At 30.2% G+C, this 12,254-nt stretch overlaps 1 protein-coding gene across 4 annotated transcripts in view; it reads left to right on the top strand.

Annotated features, from left to right (window-relative positions):
* The first annotated feature begins 568 nt into the window (after positions 1-568).
* Positions 569-12,254, top strand: part of Tti1 (Telo2 interacting protein 1) — a 98,288-nt gene continuing 86,602 nt past the window's right edge. For 2 of the 4 annotated variants that reach the window (XM_075375312.1, XM_075375293.1), the window contains exons 1-2: positions 570-972; positions 10,726-10,954. In XM_075375312.1, coding sequence (XP_075231427.1) covers positions 10,755-10,954 — 200 coding nt within the window. In that variant the 5' untranslated portion in view covers positions 570-972; positions 10,726-10,754. Of the gene's footprint in view, positions 973-5,736; positions 5,839-10,725; positions 10,955-12,254 lie in introns of those variants that run through there. The other 2 variants (XR_012757724.1, XM_075375299.1) reach the window with 2 other exon arrangements.

The raw sequence follows: 12,254 nt of genomic DNA, 5'->3' as shown, positions 1-12,254 counted from the left end.
AACACCAAGCCGTTGGAACTGTGAAGCGCATAGTTCCATACAAAGATTTTTGAATCTTTTTAATAAACTAGGGGCTGGCTGCTTACATTAAGCTTAAGGATTATATATTGTACAAGTATAAAGAATGAATTAAAGAAAAAAGGATTCATTATATTAAATGTTATCAATACTATCAAGTGGAAATAGGAGTGCTGCACGTCCTTTGTGCTAATACGCGACCCGCCACTTGTTAATACAGAAAACTACATACAGGTACTGAAATACTACACGAAAATACTTATTTTCCGGAAAATGGAAATAAAATATGGCCAAAAAACTAAACTGGAAAATTATTGACTTTAGTTTAATAAAATTTTGTTCATCTTAATATAACGTGTATTTGTTTTACTGAACAATAAGTACTTAACCGAATTACCGCTTTTTATTCAGTTCACTCTTTTGTTGTCAAATATTTGAAAAAAATATAGTTCACAAAAACTTACGTCTAATGCAATCGTTTCGATTGTTAAATTCGATAAAGTAAACGTGATCGACATATATCACAATAATGTTTTGGTCGAATCTGGGCAACTAATCGAAGCTGAAGAAGAGTTTCGGCGCGTTGCTATTGTTGCTTCAGGAGTTTGATCTGTAGTGTAGTAAATTTAGTTTGGAATTGTGCATTATTGAAATTGTTAATATTTCATTAAAAATGATCGGTTTTTAATTCTAATGGAATTGGTTATTTTTAATTATTTGAGGTGTTATATTTTGTTTGATGTGGTTGGGTTTAGCATTCATTTTTTTGGTAATTCATTAGTTGGTAATGATGCCATAGTGAACACTGCTAAGTGCTGAAGTGAAAAGTTAGGTTAACTTTTTTTTTTAGAACATTCAGACTTAGATTTTGTTTGTGACAGTAATATGAAACTATGTCTTTTATGTTATACAGTCATAAAGTTTTTTACAGGACATTTTATCTACAATTAATATGTATGTAAAAATTGTTAAATATAATGTTGTAATGTTTTAATATTCTTTTTTTTTCTTTTTATCTGTTTGGTTAATGCTCTAAGTGTAATTGTTAATGTTAACCCCCCCCCCCCCCCTAAAACTAATGTGCTGATTAAAACGGTCACTGTACCCGTAATATACTGTGCAGTATATTTAAGCAGTATATTTTATGATTGGTTTTCCCTTATCTTGTTTAGTTACATGGTTTCCTCTTTAGTTACTTTGTTGCACTAGTATAAAAAATGGCTAATAAAGTGTGTTTCATTAACAGAAGTTGCACTACCAGCTGCAACTTTGACCTCAGTGACGAATTATGTACAGAAATAACTGTTAATTAGCCTACTTCTGTGACATCTTAAACCACAATAAAAAAATTATTATAATGGTTTCAATTTTGAATATAACTCACTTCAAGTAAAAAAATATATATTATTGCTAATTGTGAGATTTTAATTTGTTTGATGTAATCTAAAATGAAATTTGTCAATTTCATCATACTTCAAACTTTTGCTGCCGATATATTAACTAAGTCTTAAAGATCAACTTATATAAAGTTGGATTTATGAAAATTTGAGATTTTCATAATGTGTGCCTTTTGAACTATTGAATATCTTTCTATCTTTTATTATTATTCCACCTTTTGAGCCTGAATATCTCTGTTATGGTTTGTATTATGCAAATTACAATTTCTACAGGTTTCTAAAAAAAGTAAGAACAAACTCCCGGGCTCAAATTCTCAGTCTTTCAAGGACTCTATACCAAAAATAAAATGAATCCTATTTTTTACAGAAAATTTATAGTTTCAAATCTTTGTTTTTATAACTTATATCTTCAATTAGTTATTTCTTTCATTATAGGCAAAATAAGTTCTGGACATAAAATACAGTTTATTTATGCCGGTTGGTATGGATTTTTGTTTGAACTGTCTTTAGCTAACCCCAGCTATCATCCTGAAGCTGCTTGCTGGTTTAGAACAAAAGGGGGTAAGGTTAAGAAAAATTTTATAGAACATGTTAACAATTCAGTGATAGAAGCTGAATTAGATGAGAATGAACAAAAAAAAGTAACTACATCATTAACCTACGTCAAGCTGCTTGTGGAAAATGAATTGGACATAGTTGGAGTATATGATTTGGGATCAAATATTTTTTTAATAAACTCTAAATTATTACATTTGAGAGGAAATGGAAACACTTCCAATAAAGCAGACCTAGTGATGATTGATGGTGTTAAAAGGCGAATGGTTTAACAAATCTGAGGATAAACATTTTTTTCTGACCCTCTTAAAATAGACATCATGTTTCTTAAGTAACTTGTTTCACTCCACCTGTACGTGCTCATTATTTGATTTGATCAGCCTGGATATCTTCTAGTTTAATCCAGTTTACGATCTGTAGTTGTTCCTCTGAATTCTCATCCGATCCCAATAGTGAGTTTCTGCTAAGACAGTCTGCTTCCAAATTTGTTTTTCCAGGAGCATATTTTATTTGTAAGTCATATTGCGGTACGTAGTATGTTAAGTCACCCATCTCTTTATTGGTTCTAGATTTTATATTCAAATTTTCCAGTGGTTTGTGGTCTGAATAAACCATAAATGATTTACCCATTAACCAGTATTGCTGCCAGTATCTTATTGCTTCTTTAATTGCTAAACATTCTAAGTATGTTGCTTTTTTGTTTTTCTGGGTCTCGTTTAATTATTTGAGAAATATGCCAATGGTTTTTCTGTGTTGTCTGGTTGTGTCTGTTTCCAAATTGCCCCAATACCTTCCAAAGCTGCATCTGTATCTTAGAATTGGTTTTGAATACAGTAGGTATTTTATCATATCAAATGCTCTGTGATATTGCCCAGACCAAAAAAATTTCTGATTCTTTCTTAGCAGATTAGGCAGTGGATTCAGGATCATAGCTCTCTTCGGTATGTAGTCATGGTAGAAGTTGATCTTCACTAAAAATTGTCTGATATTTTTTCGAGTCTTTGGAATAATCCCTTTATCGAAACTAGATTATCTTTTAACGGTCACACTGAATTCAGTGAGACCGTTAAAAGACCTCAGTGAGACCGTCTTTTTACAAGATAAATATATTGTATTATGTGATCCAGATATTTAACTGAATGTGATGCAAATGTGCATTATGTAATCTTCACTCTGAAACCCTCTTTCCTTATCGTCTCAAACAATTGTGTTAGATGGTCAACGTGTTCAGTGATGGTTTTATAAAAAACAAGGATATCATCTATATAGTTAACAGAAAAATCATTTAATTTATACTTCCTCAGTATGTTCCTTAGTATTCTTTGAAAAATTGCAGGTGCAGTTTTAAGTCCAAAAAGTAAACAAGTCCACTGGAAGTGTCCCCTCTTGCGTTACGAACACTGCCTTTTGTCTATCCTCAATCCACAAAGGAATTGACCAAAAAGCAGAGTTTATATCCAGTGATGAGAAAAATTTGCGATGTCTTGTCTTTATAACAAAGTACTCAATCAGCAGAAATAGTTGAGCTTGAGGTACTACAATCTTATTTAGCTCTCTAAAATCTATACACAGCCTAGTTTTCCTTCCGTCCTCTTTTTTGAATGCCAAAGTTATTGGTGCGGCAAATGGGCTGAAGGACTCTTCTATCAGTCTGTTTTGTAATTTTGAAATTTATTTCTCCATCTCCTTTTATCGTCTATAGTACACCTGATGGCCTTTTAGTGCAATACTTTCGACCATTAAGTCGCACTTCATATTTATCCACAGACCCAATATCATATTTATCTTTTGAAAAACTGATTTGTATTTACCAATTAGTTTATCTATCTCTGACTTTTGATACTGATCTAAATGAATTATGTTTATTTTGAAGTCTCTTTCTCCTACATGTTCATTAAAATTTACTTTGCATATTCCGGCATTACTATTTTTCAATCAGCAAATCAAGAATCGCTTTTTGATGTGTAGAAATCTCCTCTACCCAATTTCTATCTAATTTTAGACTTTTATTAATTACCTTCAGATACTCATCTTGGCAAAGTTTAAACTTTCATATCATGTCAAGTCCAATCAAGAAGTCATACTTGAAGTTACTTTCGTCTATTATCTATACATCAGCATGTGCTTCCATCCCAAAAATTTTTATTCTCAGGTTTATTAAACCATTCGTCTTTTTAACACCATTAATCATCACTAGGTCTGCTTTATTGGAAGTGTTTTTTTCCTCTCAGATTTAATAATTTAGAGTTTATTAAAAAAATATTTGATCCCAAATCATTCACTCCAACTATGTCCAATTCATTTTCCATAAGCAGCTTGACGTAGGTTAATGGTGTAGTTACTTTTTTTTGTTCATTCTCATTTAATGCAGCTTCTATCACTGAATTGTTGACATGTTTTATAAAATTTTTCTTAACCTTATTCCCTTTTGTTCTAAACCAGCAAGCAGCTTCAGGATGATAGCGAGTACTTTTATTCAACCCTTCACAAATCTTACATGGGGTTTTCTATTCACTTCTTCCTTCATTTCTCAGACTTTCATTCCTTCTCTTATCTATAAATTTCATATTATTTACCATGTGTACATATCTGCTAACCTCATTAAATAAATCCACCGTATTTTTTATTGTACCTATCTACCTTATTAAGTATAAACTCTAGTAAGTCAGCCGCAACCAGGTCCACCAAGGTAGTCTTGTCAATTGATCCCCTCATATCTAATAAAAGTTTCTTTTGTTATTGCATAATCTAACAATGAGCCCTCCTTGTATCTATACGATAGTGCATAGGTAACTCAGTTCCAACCCTAGTTTGCAAATGCCTCACAAAACTTGCGCTTTTCCATGCCATACATTCTGTGTTCATTGTCAGTTTTATAATCATTGAGGTGTATCAGTCTGCACAAGACTTATCCGTGAAAACAACCTAAGTATTTAAATTTTCCTTTCGTCTGCTGTTATATCTAAGCGCACACATTCTCTTTCGAATATATCCATCCATTGGTTTACATTAGAATTTTTGCTTGTGAATTTTTCATTCATAAATTTTTCTGCCACGTGCCTTAACCTGTGCTGACTATTTTCTCGCATGTTTTCCACCAACTTTTGCAGAAGTTTCTCCCACGTACTTGTTTCCTTTAATGCAGCAGCAGAAGTTTGTTGATTTTGATCTTTCTCTTGCAAAAATTGATCACCTAATTGTAAATTTCCTTCATCATCAATGTATGTACTTACAAGCTCTTGTGTCATCTGTACCCAAACTCTCCTAACCTGGTACCTTTTCTTTAAACTATTTCTTACCTTACTATATTTTGCTGTTCTCATTAGTTCCTTGTGATGGCTAGCTGCCTGTAGCTCTGGTATTGCTTAAATCTTATTATCCGGTGTGGTAATTGAGGTTATGGAATAAACATTTGATTTCTCATCACTTTCTGGTAATAATGTGAATTCAAAACGGAGTTTCTCCATTATGTAGATTGGATTTTTTATGACTAAAAATGTAGTTTTATAAGATTAATCTTTAAATTTTTGTATTGACTTAAACAAATAAACAATAATTCATTGCTTTGTAACTCAAGTTTTATTTTTCTATTTGCACATTTTATTACTTGTAAAACAAATAAACGACATGTAAAGTTGTTTGTTTAATGTATTCTGCCTTTTTAACAATCAGAAACAATCTTTGTAAATTAGTTCATTTATATCTCATATGATTACATTAAATTCACTCGTGGCATTTTCCAACTGTAGCCCCCTCTACCGTGTAAGCCAGTCACTGTTCTATCTGTGTACAGCAGATAGAATAGCTACAATTTATATATATATATGTATAGAAAACTAATAACTGCAAAGGAAAATCCTCTGCACAGGTATGAGCCATTATATTTTAAGCAGAGATGAAATTATAGATATCTTAGAAATAATATTATTACATATTACGTGTAGACAATAGGAAATAGCATTAAAACCTTTCAAAAAAAAAAACTACAGCATTAGTATTGCCAAGATAAACAAAATTATCATTTTAGCTTATAAGTATTTATAAATACGTTTATATATATATATATAATTACTGAGAACATATCTGATAACTAAGTTACATCAAAATAGATTGTAAATACATCAATAGATTCAGAACCAAAGACTACCTAAATTTTTTAGTTAATTAGGAGATTAAAAATGTCAGTAATCTATTCATCCATATCTTAATTAATATTGATGAGATTTCCATTTATAAAATAACGTGTAACATAATTGGTTTAATAATTTTTCTGTTGTACTGGAATTACCATCTACATATATTTAAGTCAGTACTAGTATTTACAAAAATATTAGATATCTTGTAGACTGTAATATGATGGAGAAATGAACATCTATTTTTATTGATTCATAATAGTAAATTCTTAATGTATAGTTACCTGATTATTAGAAAATGGAATTCTTGAAACAATTGTTTAGTAAAGCCTGGGTTTTCTTAAGGCTGCTTTTAGTATATACTTTTGTACTATGAAGACTATTAAAGTGTACATTTACAGCACCACCTCATGCCCTTACACCATGTAGTAATATGACTGAGCATATGCAAACAAAATTAACCTGCATGTTCTGGAATTTTTTAATTTGCTTATTTTATTGAATTTAAACATTAAATATAATTTTCAATTAGATTTTCTTATCCAGGTGACAATATTTTTGAAGTGATTTCATCTTTCTCATTTTCATCCAGTTGTACATTTTTTATTAATGGATGATTCTAATTTTCTTTTTATTGCAGTACAACCTTTTCTCTGTACTTTTTAAGGCAGACAGATGCTGTATCTTATTTAATTGTAATATTTTAGAAGCCAAAAGGCCAAATAGTATCTACAGTACCTAAATTTTCTTCTTGAACATCTTAAATTTTTGTATGGGATCTAGACCAATTGTGATTAATCATTTATTTTTTCGTATATGCAAATGTTTGTACAGTGGAGTTTGCTTATTGTGATCATTATGAGACCTGTAATTTTTGATAACAGTAACAGATTGATAACATTAAGCAAAGGATGAAAAAAATTATTACACAATAGTACAAACCTTTATTTTTACACAAAACAACATATGTTATTAACAGTTTTAAAATAAACTTAGAATTTATTAAAGAGATTCATTTGATAGTTATTTGCCTTTTATTGGAGTTAATTAACTACTGATTGTAGTCTTCGTATTCATAATGTTTGGTAAAATTTGATGCCCTATATTGGACAACACAATGAAGAATTCTCAAGGCACCTTGCATTTCTGCGTTAGTTGTTGGAGCTTCAACTTCTTCATTCTCCGTTTGTTTGTGGCATATATTATCTTTTGCTGATGTGGATTGATCAGTGACTTCCATACATAATTCTGTCAAGGTCATTGTAGCTATCGCTTCAATAACCTTATCAATATTGATCTAATTTTTGAACTCAACTCTAGACATATCACCTGAAGTTTTGAATTGCATTTCACCTGAATCGAGATCTACAACAACAGAAGCTTCATCATGGATCTTTGAAAATCCACCTTTATGGAAGCAGTTTTCAACTGTGGTCTTTGAGACATGCTTCTACGACATTGCTAGCAAATGCAGTGCATTTAAAGAAGAAATCATTTTTTGCAATTGCATTTGCATCTGATTTATCTTGAATTCCATCAAGCTCAGCTATAATCTTTTCTTGAATTTTCCTATAGTAATAGGCTTTTAATGTTCGTATTACACCTTGGTTGCATGGTTGGATTATCAAAGTAGTGTTAGAAGGTAAAGAAATAATTTTTTTGTTTTGTAAAGACAATTTGTTGTAGTGGCTGTGCAGTTGTCTACTAATGAAGCAATCTTTTGCCATAATTCTTGATCCCACTTAATTAACCAATTTTTAAAAATAAAAATTGTGATTCAAGCATTAGCACTAGAAAAGTAGTTTTTACTTTTGCTAATATCTCTCACTTTTCTCCTATTATATTAACACAACAAAGAACAGTCATTCGCTCTTTTGAGGTTTGAAATCTCTTGCAAGTTTTATTTTTGAATAAACAGGTATACTCAGGCATTGCAAGTAAATTACGCCCAGTTTCATCTGTATTATAAATATCCTGGGATGAGTTTTTATCCAGTCACTAGCTGCTATGAAATTGGAACTTTTTTCTTCACTATAGAGTTGTTTATAGACCAATATTTTCATGCCTCTTCCATCTGTTGAACCATCCGTCAGTTGCAGTTAAATATTGTTTGCCCATTGTTTTTGATAATTTTGCGTTTTAACGCAGGTCCATTAACCAAAGTATTCTTCTCATGAACATTACTGAGCCAAATTTTTAATGTTGACTCAACTTTAATGTCTTTTCCTGATCAATCTCTTTTCCGATACATGTTTTGATCAGAAATTTGAGAAATTTTAATACTTGCTCTATTTTTTTAAGATTTAGTATAAGAGAGGTTGCAAAATTTTTAACTGTGTAGTTGCATTCTGTTTAGGCAATTTATCAAAGCGCTCCAAAATTGTCCTCTTTTCTTGAAGAGATAAATCCACACGTTTTTTCTTTCATCTACCGTGATGTGTAGGGTTATTTATAATGAACTTTATAAGTCTTATAACTCGGTAGTTATACGTTACAGTCGTAGTTCACGTCAATAGATCACAAAATAAATTAGATAAATGGCAACAGAATACACTTTATATAGTCTTTAAAAAATCGTTATTTATGATGCACTTTATGCAGTTATATAGCTCAACACTTCATTAGATAAACAGTACCTATACACTATGTATATCTTTCATCCTCAATGATAAAATGACAATTACACTCAACCTATTGACACTACGTCGTGTATAAACACATGCACACTGTCTATTTCAACTGACTGTATAACAGCTATGCTTCAGGTAAAATCCCATTTACGTACCTACCTATTGTCTAAGAATTACATTGTTGGACCAAAAACATACTTTAAATAGGAAAACACAGTAACAAAGTAGAAAGTAAAATAATAGATAAGAACAACACAATACAATCATCTTATCTCATCATCATCATACTACCTCATCGTAGTAATTAATTTTTATATTATAAAATTGTCTGGAGAGGATATTTTAAAACAGTTATTGTGGTCAGTTGTTTCAACTGGAACAATTGGATTTGTAAATCTTTTCATCATTTTAAGTTTAAGTATATATTCTCTTATTTTTATAAAATCAAGAAAATACTTTCACTACTTTTATATTCTTCAAAAGTAAGGTATATGTAATTATTTAGTTATATAACCTTTAAAATATTTTTATTTATTTATTTTCATTAGTAATAGAAAACAATGAAGCGTCAGGTGGGAAATTATTACAACTAATGTAGGATTAAGATTGAATCAGAACACTTATTAAAAAAATGCACACAGTATTATCACAAAAAAAGAAAAATTTATAAAAAAAGACTGGTAAGTTTGATTAAGGTTTATTTCATGTGAATTAAGCTATAAATTCTCTAACCCACCGGGTTGGTCTAGTGGTGAACGCGTCTTCCCAAATCAGCTGATTTGGAAGTCGAGAGTTCCAGCGTTCAAGTCCTAGTAAAGCCAGTTATTTTTACACGGAATTGAATACTGGATCGTGGATACCCGTGTTCTTTGGTGGTTGGGTTTCAATTAACCACACATCTCAGAAATGGTCGAACTGAGAATGTACAAGACTACACTTCTTACATACTCATACATATCATCCTCATTCATCCAATGAAGTATTATCTGAACGGTAGTTACTGGAGGCTAAACAGGGTGAAAAAAAAGCTATAAATTATCTTTGTTACTTCATAACTAAACGTAAACATTTATTCTTACTTATTCTTTGTACCTGTTACTGGCATACTGTTATTAAAGTAATCAATCAGTTAGGCGTGGTGTAATTTGTAAAAACTTATGTGTAGCTGAAGCTGATTAATGAGATGTGGTTCATCAGTCACTGTACTAATTTACATTTTGTCTGTTTCTGTGTATATCTGTAAGAATAATATACCCTATTATGAGAAAACCATCTATGTATGCTTTGTTCATAGAATCTGGGATAAAGATCATTACTTTTTTTAATAAGGCTGTAGATTACCCCCTACACCTTTAGAACCCTCTCAATTACATGGGGGAAAAATTGAAATTGGTTGTGAGGTATACCAAGCACACTCTGGCACCCAAATCCAGCCAACTTCAGTTAAAAAATGTTGAAATATTCCATTATTTGAACTATTCTTTTTCATGAAGAAACAAAAACCATGTGCGAAAGGTGAAATGCTCAGTAAATTTTAACGATTTATGATCCCCTCCTTAACAAAGATTGAAGTTTCTTACTCAAAATTAGGTATAGCAAATATTGTTTTTTAAAACATGACACCACTAAAACCAATAAGTAGTAGTTTTGTTAAATAAAACTTGTAGTTCTATGCTTTTTCTTTTTATAACTTAAATTTTTGAATATTTGTTTAAACTGCCATTATAATACTGTCAGATATTTGTTTATTTTCAGGGAAATATTTTTAATTTGTTACTAAAAACACTTATGCCAGAAAATAACTAATTATGTCAAAATAAATTAATAATTATGAAAATAACACTTATCTCAAAATAACTTATTCTTGTAATTTTTTTTTAATGTAAGATATCCCCAAGACTGCGTTACAAAAAGTAATTTTTTTTAGATATTGGTTTGTATGAGTTTATATGCTTATTTTTACGATAAATTAATTTTTTTTTTGCTCTGCAGGAAAATAAAGGCTTACATCATTTAATATTATGGAAGATTGTGAAGCACTGTGTAGAGCATTTGGTGCTCTTAAACCAGTTTGTGATGGATTAGTGAAAAAACCAACTAAGGAAAATGTACAAAGATTGCAGAATAATTTAAAAAGCATTCCAAAACCAGCCCTTCAAAGATTTCAGAGTTATGTGATCTTTCCTATTGAAGGGAATTTGTCAGTTGTGGAGGGTTTAAGGTAATTATTGCTCTTATTTTCTTTTGTTGGTAATTATTTTCTTTCTTTTAATCTAAAAGAGAACAGTTTTAAAATTATAATTTTTCACTTTCAATAAATAATTTATAAAATATTTATATTAAGTTATTTGTTAGTAATATATTATTACAAGAAAATCTGAAAGTCGTTATCAGTTATTGTTAGAATTTTTTAAATCTTTTCTAGTGACCTCTGCTCCAGTTTTCCTTGATCTATGCTCAATTCTTTGCTTATTTTTCCTCTGTCTTCTAATCAATCTTTTCTTGTTCCTCTGTTGCTAACATAAATGTCTTACATAAACATCTCTTATTGTTCAGCAACTTCTTAAATTCAAAAAACTGATAAAGCCATTATTTCATGGAAAACCAGAGAAAATTATAAAATGTTATGAATATTATTTTATAAATGATTTGTTTGGTGGTAATTTTGCTTAGATGAGCAAGAACTGCTGAAAATGACATTACTTTTGTGTATGTGGATGATAATATTCAAAGTTTATGATTAAAATTATAAAGGTTATTAATTAAAATTCAGTTTTTCATTACCTGTAGAGTATGATTCCTTATGTTCATAAATATGCTTGACTATTGCTAGTTAATACATGTTCTATAACTTCTTTTGAGTACATTTTTTTTTTGTAATGACACTAACTTTTACCTGGTAATATAAACTTTTTAAAAGAAAGGAACTGGCCACATTCAGTAACTCTTGGCCAACACCATATTTCTTGTGACATCTTAATTTTGTTTAGAAGCTGATAAAATGATATCATTGGTTGTCATATTAGTGTAATAACTCAACTAGAATTCATGCTGATAACACTGATAAACATAATTTTTGTTTCCTAACATGCGATACATGATTTTAATCTGTTTATTAATGCTGAAACGAATATGAATTCAGAATCTTTTTATCACCCACCATTTTTGAAAAAATTTTAAATTTTAATTAAGGATATTATTTATATTTCAGTGTATAATTAGCATTTTAAGCTCCTGCAATTTATTTTGTTCGCTCATTTTTTATTGTTAACTTTGTTAACATAATTTGTAAGGCATAAATAAGCAATACTAGACAAAGAATTAAATCATATCATCGTCACATATTATGACATCATATCTAATATTGAAGAGTGAGCTTTCACGGACCAGATTAATTATGTCTGTGCAGGTCAAAACATGCAGCTGAAAACACAGCTGTGTTGTTTGTATTAAGCACTGGATTTAGGAGTGAATTAATTTTATTGCTGTCTTAAGTTTGTTAACAGTGCTGTGTCATAATG

Source organism: Lycorma delicatula, chromosome 1, assembly GCF_047948215.1.
Source record: "Lycorma delicatula isolate Av1 chromosome 1, ASM4794821v1, whole genome shotgun sequence".
Taxonomy (NCBI): domain Eukaryota; kingdom Metazoa; phylum Arthropoda; class Insecta; order Hemiptera; family Fulgoridae; genus Lycorma; species Lycorma delicatula.
This window is presented reverse-complemented; position numbering and strand designations above follow the sequence as displayed.